Raw genomic sequence first — 12,171 nt, 5'->3', positions numbered from 1 at the left:
AATAAGAAATTGTATATATCCTTATATTAAATATATATTATATATTAAATATCCTTCAGATTGCCTGTTACAGTTTTTAATTTCTATTTACCTGTACCTACCGTTTATTGTTTCCTTCTACTTTTGTAGTAATCTAACGAGAGGGCAAGTACGCAGTTATGTACAGTGTGTATGCAGCAGGCGTCGTTGGCGCCTTTTTTGGTCTGGCCGCTAGAGGCGCTGTGGAGGCTTCAGTCATTCTGGGCAGCGAAGGCTAATTTAGCATGTAACAATGGCTACACAAGCGCAAGGATCTGCTGCCGCGGGACCTACGACAAGTCAAGCCGGTTGCAGCTCTTCGTTGAGTCGAAGAATGGACGGTGGACCGTGCTGTAAATTCTGGGAAAGCCCGGAAATAATCTCTCAGTTAGAAACGGTTCGCAGTTGGATTGGAAAACATTATAAAAAGGTTAGCGAGCTAGATAGCCGGAGGACACCATGTATGATGTGGTTAACTGAAGCTTTCTTTTTGATTTCTTTACAGACCGCTCTGGTTGTCTTGTGATTTTAGTGGTTTTCTGATTCTTATTACAGCCTCAAACTGCAAAAGACTGTTTTGTGTGGTAGTATTTTGTCTGCTTGCCTCATATAATAAAGGAATGAACCGCTAACTCCACAGAATACGGTCTCAACGTAATTACGTTACTTGTGACAACTTTCATTCTGTTAATTTTAGCGGTAAAGTTACATTTATATCAAGCCCCATAAATCCACCGTTTGATTCAGCATAAAAAAGACTGCTTTGTAGTTTCTATGTGACGCGGTGTAAGTAAGTGTTGATGTTAGCAGCATGCTAGCAGCTTTAAGTTTGCAGAAACAGGTTTGTGGTCAAAGGTACTTGTTTACATTGACAGACACACCCCCTCTCAATGCCATGGCATCAGTGTAGGTAAAACAGTAGGTATACTCTTTAAATGTGTAAACCATCCAATAGTACTAGTACAGTATGTAGCAGAATCCATTGAAGTGAAAGCTCTTAGACACTCAAAAGGGTTTAGGCCTCTTTGCAGTTGTTGTCAGTTTTTGTTTCAATTTGTCATTTAGTTTTAAGAATACAGTATTTTGTTTCCCCCCTCTCTTTAGTATGTACAGACTGAGGCTCCCTCCAGTAAGTCTCTGTCTGGGCTGGTCATCCAACTGCTGCAGTTTCAGGAAGATTCATTTGGCCGGCGAGCAAATAACCCAAGCTTTACAAAACTCCCAGTGAGTTGCTGCTTTTCCTCTTCTTTCTCTGACAAACCATCCATAAGCACTTTTATTCCTGTAGATTTATGTACATCCCTTTCCATTTACCTTTTTGATAGTCAAGTAGGTAATCATCACCACCACAACCAGATCAGTCATAGCATGAAACCTAGTTTTGCAGAATTATGAGTGATCAGTTGTTTCACTCTTGTTTCTTTGTCCTCAGGCAAAGTGTTTTCTGGATCTAAGGCCGGGCGGTGCTCTCTGTCATATTCTGGGATCAGTGTACAAGTTCAAGACAGAACAGGGCTGGTTAGTAATAATGCTAAATAATGCTGGATTGTATAATGGATGAAATGTGTATTTTTTATGCATTTGAAAGTTTCCTATGCTCACCAAGGTTGCCTTTATTTGATTACAAATGCCGTAAAAACAGTAATATCATCAAATATTATTACGATAATGATTGTAATTTAAAATAACTGTTTTCAGTCTAAATATATTTTAAAAAGTATTTTTTTGCCGTGTTAGCAAAGCTGAATTTTCAGCAGTCATTACTTCAGTTTTCAGTGTCACATGATCCTTCAGAAATCAGTCTAATATGCTGATTTGCTACTCAAGAAACATTATCAATGTTGAAAACAGTTGTGCTGCTTAATAGTTTTGTGGAAATGAAATGGAAAGTTCAAAAGAACTGCAAATCTTTTAATAATAATAAAAAAAAACGTACTGACCCCAATCTTATAAAAGGTAGTGTATATATGAATGATTTTAATTACAATATAGTGATGTTAAAGTTACTTATACCATGATGTAAGTTTTTTGGCTTCATACAGCTAACAGTAAATGTAAACTGTAATTCTTTAGCCAATAAAATTGAGTGTCGATAAAGATTTTAGACTTGCATCATCCACTCTGTGATATTTTATTTTTTATTAAAGGAGACGCTTTGATCTTCAGAACTCATCCAGAGTGGATCGCAATGTGGAGATGTTCATCTCTGTGGAGAAAAGTCTGATACAGGTATTTGTGCTTGGATCTTTTGTGAAGTCAAAGATCTTAAGCGTGTCTGTGTGTGTTGCAGTATTTGATCTCTGTGTTTTGTTCATGCTAGAATAACTTATTAAGCAGACCTGTGGTGTACCTGTCTCCTGATCTTGAACCGAAGCAAGCTCTTAAACTCAAAGACATTGTTGTGCGACACCAGGTCAGTGGAAAAATAATAGAACCAAATAAATGGTAAAATATATCCAATACACACTAGACTCTTCAGATGTGCATTTAGAACAATTTTGTAGTCAAGAACTTAAACACATAAAAACTGTTAAAATGTAAAACGTTACAAGTATGATGCATATATGCTGTTTCAGTGCTTTTTATTTGAGAATAAATAACCAGTTAATAACTGGGCTTTCTGTAGAGTAAAAAAAAAAAAATAGTGACAAAAAAAGTGTTTTGTTAGTGAACTAGTTTATTACTAAGGGTGATTTTTTTTTTAGGCAAATAACCGATTGTTAATTACAGGAAGCAGTATCTGCTGATACCGATACCAGTCTTTATGAAGCCTTATTTTTATCATGTAGAATTATTTATAGTAATGCCCCAGTTATTATTTTTACAGAGCTTCATTGAAGGCCTGAATTTCTTTTTTTGAAAATGGGGGAATTCCCCGCTTAGGTGATCTGTGATTGATTTTTTTTTACTTTGAGGGGTGAAGGGGGCATTATAATCATTATAAAAATTATTTTTTTAAGATATATATAATTATCGCACCTAAATGTTTGTATATGCAATGCATTTTTGTTTTTACAATGCTGCAATTTTTGGCAATAGCTTAGACACAGCACAAGCCTGGTTTCGTGAGCTGTATGTTAGGCAGCCTCATGCCAGGTTCACACATAGGCCTTATCCATTTGCAGTGCGTGTGCAGTACGTAAGGGGTACATTAAGGCAGTGCTGATGCATGTCATACCAAACCTTTCATGGCAGGCGCGTCATCAGCTTGAGATTGGTTTATGTGATCTGCCTTTCTTTATAGAGACTGGTGATCAAACTTCCCAAGTCATTATTGTCTGATAGCAATTGGTAGCTGATCAGTCGGAGCGCCCCTATTGATTTCTTGTGTACATCCCTAATATAGATATTATTTGTTAGTGTATTTAAATTTTTTTTGCTTGCATTTTCAGGGCACAGTGACAGAGGAGAAGTCACAAGCCACCCACCAAATATATACATCGCCCTCCTCAGCAGATGAAGGTGTTTTAATTTTTTGTATCTTTCAATCCATGCAGATTCTTGGTATATCTGTGGAAATGTTCCCATCTGTGTGTATAACGTTCACTGTTGGGTCTTTTCCAGAAGAGTGGCTTAGACCAGTCATGCGATTGGATCGGCAAGTGATGGTACATTGGGGCATGTGTCCAGACAGGTAGAGAATACATCACACCCACATTTGCATATGTGCTCTAAATGTTCAGATTTGTAAATGCTACTTTTTGATCTGTATTCAGTATATGTTTTCATATTTTATTTTTTCAGTTATGACTCCCTTATATCAGCAAGGGATGTAGATGGAGAAGTAGAAGAACCTCCCAACCCAGACAGGTGCTGGAAGGTGAAAAAAATCCCCACACTAATCTTTGCATGTCATCTTGTATGTTGTTGGGTTTCAACAGTGATTCAAATATTTAGATGGGCTTTTATTTGTAGTGATAAGATAGTAAGAATGTCTACTTAAATGCCAGTATCTTTTCTCAGGTTCATACCAAATGGGTTCTCGACACAGACACATATAATGAGTGGATGAATGAGGAAGACTATGAGATTGACGAGAATGGGAATAGAATGAGTTTCAGGCGACGTATCTACCAAAGCACAGAGGTTTGTTAATACATCATTTCTACCATTGTTAAAAATCAGTTAGTTGTTTTGCTAAATTAAGTTTAGTTTTGTAGTTTGGAATTTTGTTTTTATTTTAAAGTATTTTGTTTTATTTTTTAAAAAGGAACAGAAACCTGTAAAGAAGCGACGGCGCTCCCCGTCTCCACCGTCCTCTGAGTCTAAGAAGAAAGGAGGAAAAAAAAGGTTTAATCTTACTTTTTTGTCAATGTTATGTCACATTTTTGTCACCAATGCAAGTTAACGTAAGAAGTCACTGGAGCCTAGTAAATCAAATTCTCTGAAGTTCGAGGCAAAATTGCGTTTGATTCTTATTAACGTATTAATTTGGCATTATCCAATAGCTCAGGTGTGTATAAGAAGCGTGGTCAGCCAGAGGAGGCGGAACCAGAGGAGGACCTCACTAAAGAAATGGAGGATCCCACGCCTGTCCCAAACATGGAGGAGGTCATTCTGCCTAAAAATGGTAAGTTTCTTTTTCCCTTCTGTGTTAAGTTCTTATGTTGATGTCAAGAGTGTAACACGTTATTTCTTTTTCACAGTAAACTTGAAAAAAGACAGTGAAAACACTCCGGTCAAAGGAGGCATTATGGCTGATTTAGGTAAGTTTGTTTGTGGAATTGACTGTTCAGTGAATCATGATCCGTTTGTATTTCATCAATAACCTTGAATATCTGTGTATTTCTGTCAGATGACCAGGAAGAGGACCTGCTTTCTGGTGTCAGAGTAAGTCAGTCTAGCTAAACAAAATGTACATGACCAAAAACTTCCAAGAATGCCTTCAGAAAAGAGCAAAAAGGACCGCACACTGCAACAGTGCTCTATTCTAATAGTGAACAAATAATGTTTCGACCCTTTCAGCCATGCATTAGTCTGTGTATGACTATCCAGCCTTACACAGAATCTACAACCAGAACTTTGTTTAAAGTCAAGTCCCAGTTTAAGGGAGCTCTAGCTCACAATATCTGCCATGTGCTTTAAATATGTACATCCTGACCTATTGTGTGTGTGTGTGTAGGATGAGGAGGAGCCGAGGGAGTTTGGCCGTGGGATGGAGGGGGAGGAGAGTGCCACGGAGCAAACACATCACATAATTGTGCCCACCTATACCTCCTGGTTCGACTACAACTGGTGAGGGTTGAACTGTAATAGTGTCCGTATTACGCCAACTCATGTTCTCAGTTTTACAGTTGACAGATTTGAGGCCTAGTGCTCTGAACATATGCAGGCATTTATTATTCTTATATATATAAAATTACAGATAAACAGATCAAATTCGACTCTTTAAAGTTTATGTATTTACCATATTTTAATAAAAAAAAATTAAGAGGAGTAATACTGCTTTTTTATCTTTGTTCTTCAGTATTCATCAGATAGAGAGGCGAGCTCTGCCTGAGTTCTACAATGGGAAAAATAAGTCCAAAACACCAGAAATGTAAGTCAGTTTGTATACATATGCAAATACTATTTGTATCAGATTCATAATCTTGAACTCTTAATAAATGTTCATATCTTGTTTGAAGATATCTTGCATACCGCAACTTCATGATTGATACATACCGGCTAAACCCTCAGGAGTATCTGACCTCAACCTCCTGTAGACGAAACCTCACAGGAGATGTGTGTTCACTAATAAGGTGTGTATAAAAGTGTCACTTTTACCCACTTCATTTGACTCCAGTTTATGAATAATTTGTAATTCATTTATAAACCTGCTTGTGTGCATTTAAGGGTTCATTCATTTTTGGAGCAGTGGGGGTTGATCAACTATCAGGTAGATGCAGAAAGCCGACCCCTCCCCATGGGCCCACCCCCAACACCACACTTTAATGTTCTCACAGACGCACCGTCCGGACTTGTCCCACTACAGCACAGACCCTTACAGGTAATACAGAAGTACTTTGACATTACATTGCCAAAAAACTAATTTGTGCTTTAAATGATTAGTCGGCCGTTCGTGTCACAAAATAAATCCCAACAGACTTTTGACTGTGCCTTTTTCCTTATTTTATTTTTTTTTGCATCTGTTTAATTTTACATGCACAAATTCCAGCATAAACAACAGAACAGGAGGATTCACATCACGCACCTGCAGAGTACAATAAACTCATATAGCCTGTATAAAAGGATACATATGCAAAATATATTAATTTAAACAAATAACAGATTAACAAAACAAAAGAAATAACTGTATGAGAAATTGTAGCCTACGCACGTCAATTCTAATACGGCTAGACATTGCAGTCTGTTCATTATCAAAAATAAAATACCAAATAACATTTGTAATTACTTTATTTATTCCAAATAAATGATGCATCAGTTTTATTTTTTTTTTGTAGGCCTATAAGGACACTTCGGAGCTCTAAAAATATGAGAAAAAAAAACCCTTTCTGTTTTTGGTCATGCAGAAGGAACCAATTTGTTTTTAATTGCTAATTTTAGACAAATAAGAAGTATCTTTTAGCTTGACTACAAGTGTAAAAAAACAGTGCTACACGTTAAGGAAATTAAACGTATCATTCTTACAATCACCATCAGAATGTCCATAAGAGCATTGTAGAAATTAACAACACTAACATAACAACAAAGCTAATGTTTTATATTAAGCACAAAGTAAGAAAAGAAAAACAAACCTTTTAATTAAATTAGGCCTACTGAATCGCAGGCTACTGTCAGATAAAGTGCAACCAAACTGATGTGTGTTTATGGTTCATGTCAGCTATGTTGTCTCTGGCAGGGACGGGGCTTGAATTAGGGGTGAATGATTTTGACAAAAATCATAATTGTTGATTATTCCTTTGAAATTGTAATTGTGATTATTAATTACAATTATCACAATTTCTATTGAATGATGTTTATACCATTGTTTGATGCAACTGCATGCCATATTTTTATATGAATATAAACCAGCTGAAAACACTCGAACTGAAAAACCTTTAGTGCTTTTCTATAGCGGTCTCAAATGTCAACTATACATCAGATTGGTTTCTTCTTTAAATAATAAAGTAAAAAAAAAAAAGAATGGTATTATAATGTTATTTTTAAAATTAAAATAATGGGAAAAACCCTTAAGATAACCTGTAGAAAGAAAAAAAATGCATCTTAAGCACGCCGAATATCATAAGTGGACTTTGAACGATTAATTGTTGCTTTGAACGATTAAGTAATCGCGATTAGAAATTTGATTAATTGTGCAGCCCTAGCTTGAATAAGATGATATTATCAGATATCGCCATATTAAAGTGATTATTGATAAAACATATCGATAATTGTTTTAACATATTGGCCTGCCCTACCTTGAACCGTTATACAGGTCCGTGATCATTACAGAAATAAAAATAATAAATGGAATGTATTTTTTTTTGTGTTCGAAGGTTTCAGCTTCTCAGCATATGTTGCACTTTCCAGAGAAATTGATAGAAAAACCATCTGACCTGCAGAACTTTGGTCTACGGAGTGACATTTATGCTAAGAAACATCCAAAGGTAAAAACCACAAGCAATGTTAGCAACATATTTTAAGTTTAGCAGTGTTTAACACAACTTTCTAGACTCTCTTTGTGCATTGAGATTCGGCACCTAAAAAATTTGTGCTTGCTTTGTCTTTTTTTTTTTTTTTCTTGCTTTCATCTTTTAGAGTAAAGGTGCAAGTGCAGGGAGAGAATGGACAGAACAGGAAACACTCTTGCTTTTGGAGGTAAGCCAGTCAAACAGTCAACAAGACTTTGAAAGCTTCAGTACTCAGGAGTCTTCAACCGCAGTACTGCAGGGGGTTGCCAGTTATCTAAAAAAAATGTTTGCCCAAAACTAAAGTTAAGAATCTAAAAATCCAGCTGTATTTTTTTTTTTTACATTTTAACAGTTTTTCATTGTCTTTCTCACATTAAAATTTATTTTGTATTGTAATTTTGGGTCAAGTAAAACACGATGTATAGATAGATAGATGTATATGGCTCTGTACATATATCACAATAATTGTGATATAAAGACATATACGTTTTATGCAATAATGATTTAAAATGGTTTATAATTTTATACAATGTTTAATATGGAGGACCTGTTCCATCTCTCTCTATCCCCTAGGGGTCCTTGGCCTGAAAAAGGTTGTGATTTATTTGTTTTTGTATGCCATATCTCTCTCCAGGCACTGGAGATGTATAAGGATGACTGGAATAAGGTGTCCGAGCATGTGGGCAGTCGCACACAGGATGACTGTATTCTTCACTTCTTACGGTTACCCATCGAGGACCCATACCTAGAGAACTCTGAATCCTCAATGGGTCCTCTGGCCTATCAGCCTGTCCCGTTCAGCCAGTCAGGGAACCCTGTAATGAGCACTGTTGCTTTCCTTGCATCTGTGGTTGACCCTCGAGTTGCCTCTGCAGCCGCCAGGGCAGCTTTAGGTAAGGGTTAGTCTGTTAGTGTGTGTGCGCTGATTTGAAGATGCGTGTGCTAAGAGGAAATATGTATGTAATGTTTGAACTGTCTTCAGAGGAATTCTCAAGAGCAAGAGAAGAGGCCCCACCTGAGATATTCAGTGCCAGCTTTCACCGAGCACAGAGAGTTGGCCATAATTTAGATCCGGCCTTTACACTCCAAACTGGCAGCATTGCAGAACTTCATCCTGACCATTCAGAAAAGACTGGTACTTATTTTTTTGTATTATTTTTGTATGTTTTTGTTATGTATGTTAGTCAAGATTAAAAATTACTCTCCACTTGATTTCACTTTTGAAATGCATGTTAAGACTGGTTATAAGAAACTAAATGTCTCCCCCTTGTAGTTAAATAATATTTTTCAACATTTCAGTTTTTTTACTAAATTTTTTTGACCCAGTAAATGCAGCCTCGGTGAGCATAAGACCCCAAACTGTTAAATGGTTGTGCATGTTAAAACCATTTTAGAGTCATTAAAGAATAATTGGAGCGGTTGTACTTGAAACATCCAGGGGAGGGCAGTAAGTGAAAGAAAATGTTCATAATGTCATTTAATCAATAATCTTAAATGGCCTCTGAACATCCAATATTATATAAGGCATCTTATGATCAACATTGGGATTATGACTAATACAATTTTTTTTTTTTTTTTTTAGATGGGAGTGGTATAGAAACAATGAGCACTGAATATGAGCAACATGAAAAGGTATGAGAAGCATCTCCAGACACAAATAATCATCCATTCTGAAGTTTTATGTTGTTATTTCACAAATCTTAAAGAAAGTGCGATTGGTTGTCACTGAGACTGTGCTGTCTTTTGTAGCTCGAGGGTGATAGCATCTTGGGAGAGGTAGAGCGTGTGAAGCATGAAGAGAAAGAAGAGAGTGAAGGAGAGAGGGGAGAGGAGAGCACAGCAGGTCAGAGGATCACCGATGCTCTGCGTATTAAATCTAGGCATTGACTAGTTTATATGCATGCTTTTTTTTTTCTCAATCATGTAATCTTTGCTTCTCACAAAGTCTATTTTCTGGACATCTAGGGAAAAAAATGAGTTGTCATGCAATCCCTACTGCATTTCTTCATCTTTATAACTCTTCGTATGTCTGTCCAGAGGAGAGTTTTGACATGTGCCTCACCCAAGGCGATGGAGAGGAGATGAAGAGGAGGGTGGAGCTTGAGCTGGTGGAGGGAAACATCGCCACAGCTGCTGCTGCAGCACTGGCCTCTGCAGCTACCAAAGCAAAGGTATATGTCCAACTACTTTTCTGGCAACCGCTTTCATGACCTTTAATAGCGACAGAAAAGCCATTCATCTGAACTCACTGTTCTCTCTCTTCTTCTGTCCCTCTAGCACTTGGCTGCAGTAGAGGAGAGGAAAATCAAATCTCTGGTGGCTCTGCTGGTTGAGACTCAGATGAAGAAGTTGGAGATCAAACTGAGACACTTTGAAGAGCTGGAGACCATTATGGATCGAGAAAAAGAGGCTGTGAGTTTAGACCGCCTTGCTCAAACAAGATCTGGCATCACTCCAAAAAACTTTTGAGAGCACACTAAGTTATTGTTCAGTGTTTTACGACCTGGCGTTTTAATTGCTATTTAATTATTCTTAGATAATCTCTTAAAGGGATAGTTCACTTAAAAATGAAAATGTTATCGTTTACTCGTTTACCCTAATGTTGTTCCAAACCTTTTTTCTCTTTCATTTAAATCGAGAAAGATCTTGCTGACTGCATTTTAACATAGGGATTTAGGATGTTTAAACTTCATTTGATATGTGTGTTGTAGCTGGAGCAGCAGAGACAGCAGTTATTGTCGGAGAGGCAGAACTTCCACCTGGAGCAGGTGAAATATGCTGAGATAAAGGCACGACAGAATGTGGAACAGCAGCAACAAGCAGGAGCCACACAGAGCAGCAGTAGTACAGCATACAACCCTCTTCACCAGGGTATACTCTCCTACACATCAGTCAACCCTTTCGTCTCATGCTCACTCCTATACTTAATAATATAGTTTTTTGCATCCCTCTCAGGTCGGTCGGTGGGCAGTGCTAGTACTGGACAGATCGTGGGTGCTCGGCACTCTGGAGCTCCCAATGGCATGTGTGAGTAACGCATGCCTCAAATCAAATGCTGATCAACACAGGTGCAGTGTTCAAAACCTTTTAAATCCTGATGCTTTCTGTTTTTTTCCCAACTCAGACCAAACTCCACCATCCTCACAGACTGATGGGGCAACACCCATGTAATGTCTTCACCTCCTTAAGACCCAAGATGACATGAAGGACACGGTCACATCATTACCCACGTTCATCTCTACAATAGCACTTCTTCTGTGTATATTTAATATTTTTTAAGCATCGATGCTGGCATATAAGGATAAGATTTGAGGCTTTTCGTTGCCGTATGTGTCTGTACTTAATGTTTGTAGAAACTTTTTTGTATTGCCACCAAGCACCAAAACATTTGTTTTAGTAAGAATAAATCTTTTATATGGAGTTTAACTTCTTGAGTCACCTCATCTGTTGAAGTTTACTTGAGAAGATTGTCTATTACTTGTATATTCTTTTAATTTAGTAGCTTATTCTCTGATGCGTTTAAAACATTTAATTTGATATTTGTGGTACAGGTATTTCAACAGTCAAATATTTTAAAGGAACACTCCACTATTTTTTAAAATAGGCTAATTTTAGAAGCAATTTAGATTTTAGAACTCCCCCCAGAAGTTAAACATTTGGATTTGACTGTTTTCGAATCCATTCAGCAGATCTCCGGGTCTGGTGGTAGCACTTTTAGTTTAGCTTAGCATAGATAATTGAATCTGATTGGGCCGTAAGCATCTCGCTCAAAAATAAGAGTTTCTATATTTTTCCTGTTTAAAACATGAAGCTTCTGTAGTTACATCGAGGCCATTTTTCAAAAATAGTGGAGTGTTCCTTCTAACTATGAAGAAAACTTAACTGCGCCATTACTTGATCTGTTCCAGATGTAGTTTTAACAGCTTTCGTTTTTAAAGGAAACTCTTAGATCACAGGTCACTCTAGTGCACAAGGGTTGGAAGAAATTATTAAATGCTCTTTTCCATACATGTGAGTAAATGAAGCTCAAGTGATATTTGAGGGCGCCAGGGAAAGATTCTCAGCAAAAACACTTTTATTGTATGGAAAGGAGCGACTTATTTTCCTTAATATCGTGTCCTGTGTGTTTGACTGAAGACAGAGTCATAAGTTTGGAACAACAAAGATAAGTAAATAATTATAATTTTATGCTGAACTGTCACTTTGAGAATTGTTGAATAAATCTATGAAAAATGTTAAAGAAATATTACCATGGTTTGTAGAAGTACTAAAATTATTAAAGCTAAAACTGAAACAAAATTAAAGCTATATATATATTAATACTAAAAGAAAATTGCAACAGTACAACAAAATTACTATAACTTGGAAACTGAAAATATTAAAATCTAATTCTAAATATTTATAAATATAATTTAAGATTCTACATAATACTACTAATATTGATTTAAAAAAAAAAAAAATACAAATACAAAATTGTCATCTTTGACCAAGGATAATTTCCACAGATCGCTGTGATTTTTGTTATTATGTAGTTGAGGAG

General features: G+C 36.7%; 1 protein-coding gene across 1 annotated transcript; it reads left to right on the top strand.

The window, feature by feature from the left end:
• The first annotated feature begins 215 nt into the window (after positions 1–215).
• LOC127935169 (SWI/SNF complex subunit SMARCC1) lies at positions 216–11,057 on the top strand. The gene is made up of 28 exons (XM_052532803.1): positions 216–448; positions 1,123–1,242; positions 1,451–1,536; positions 2,166–2,247; positions 2,339–2,431; positions 3,411–3,480; positions 3,583–3,652; positions 3,763–3,838; positions 3,982–4,104; positions 4,229–4,308; positions 4,467–4,588; positions 4,665–4,724; positions 4,814–4,848; positions 5,141–5,253; positions 5,486–5,557; positions 5,646–5,759; positions 5,854–6,007; positions 7,497–7,607; positions 7,759–7,818; positions 8,266–8,524; positions 8,614–8,766; positions 9,214–9,263; positions 9,381–9,474; positions 9,669–9,802; positions 9,909–10,043; positions 10,343–10,502; positions 10,587–10,658; positions 10,756–11,057. Exons 1-28 carry the CDS (start codon positions 272–274, stop codon positions 10,800–10,802), a joined length of 2,922 nt encoding a protein of 973 aa, XP_052388763.1. The 5' UTR covers positions 216–271; the 3' UTR covers positions 10,803–11,057.
• The last annotated feature ends 1,114 nt before the right edge of the window (positions 11,058–12,171 follow it).

Source organism: Carassius gibelio, chromosome A19 (genome assembly GCF_023724105.1).
Source record: "Carassius gibelio isolate Cgi1373 ecotype wild population from Czech Republic chromosome A19, carGib1.2-hapl.c, whole genome shotgun sequence".
Classification (NCBI taxonomy): domain Eukaryota; kingdom Metazoa; phylum Chordata; class Actinopteri; order Cypriniformes; family Cyprinidae; genus Carassius; species Carassius gibelio.
This window is presented reverse-complemented; position numbering and strand designations above follow the sequence as displayed.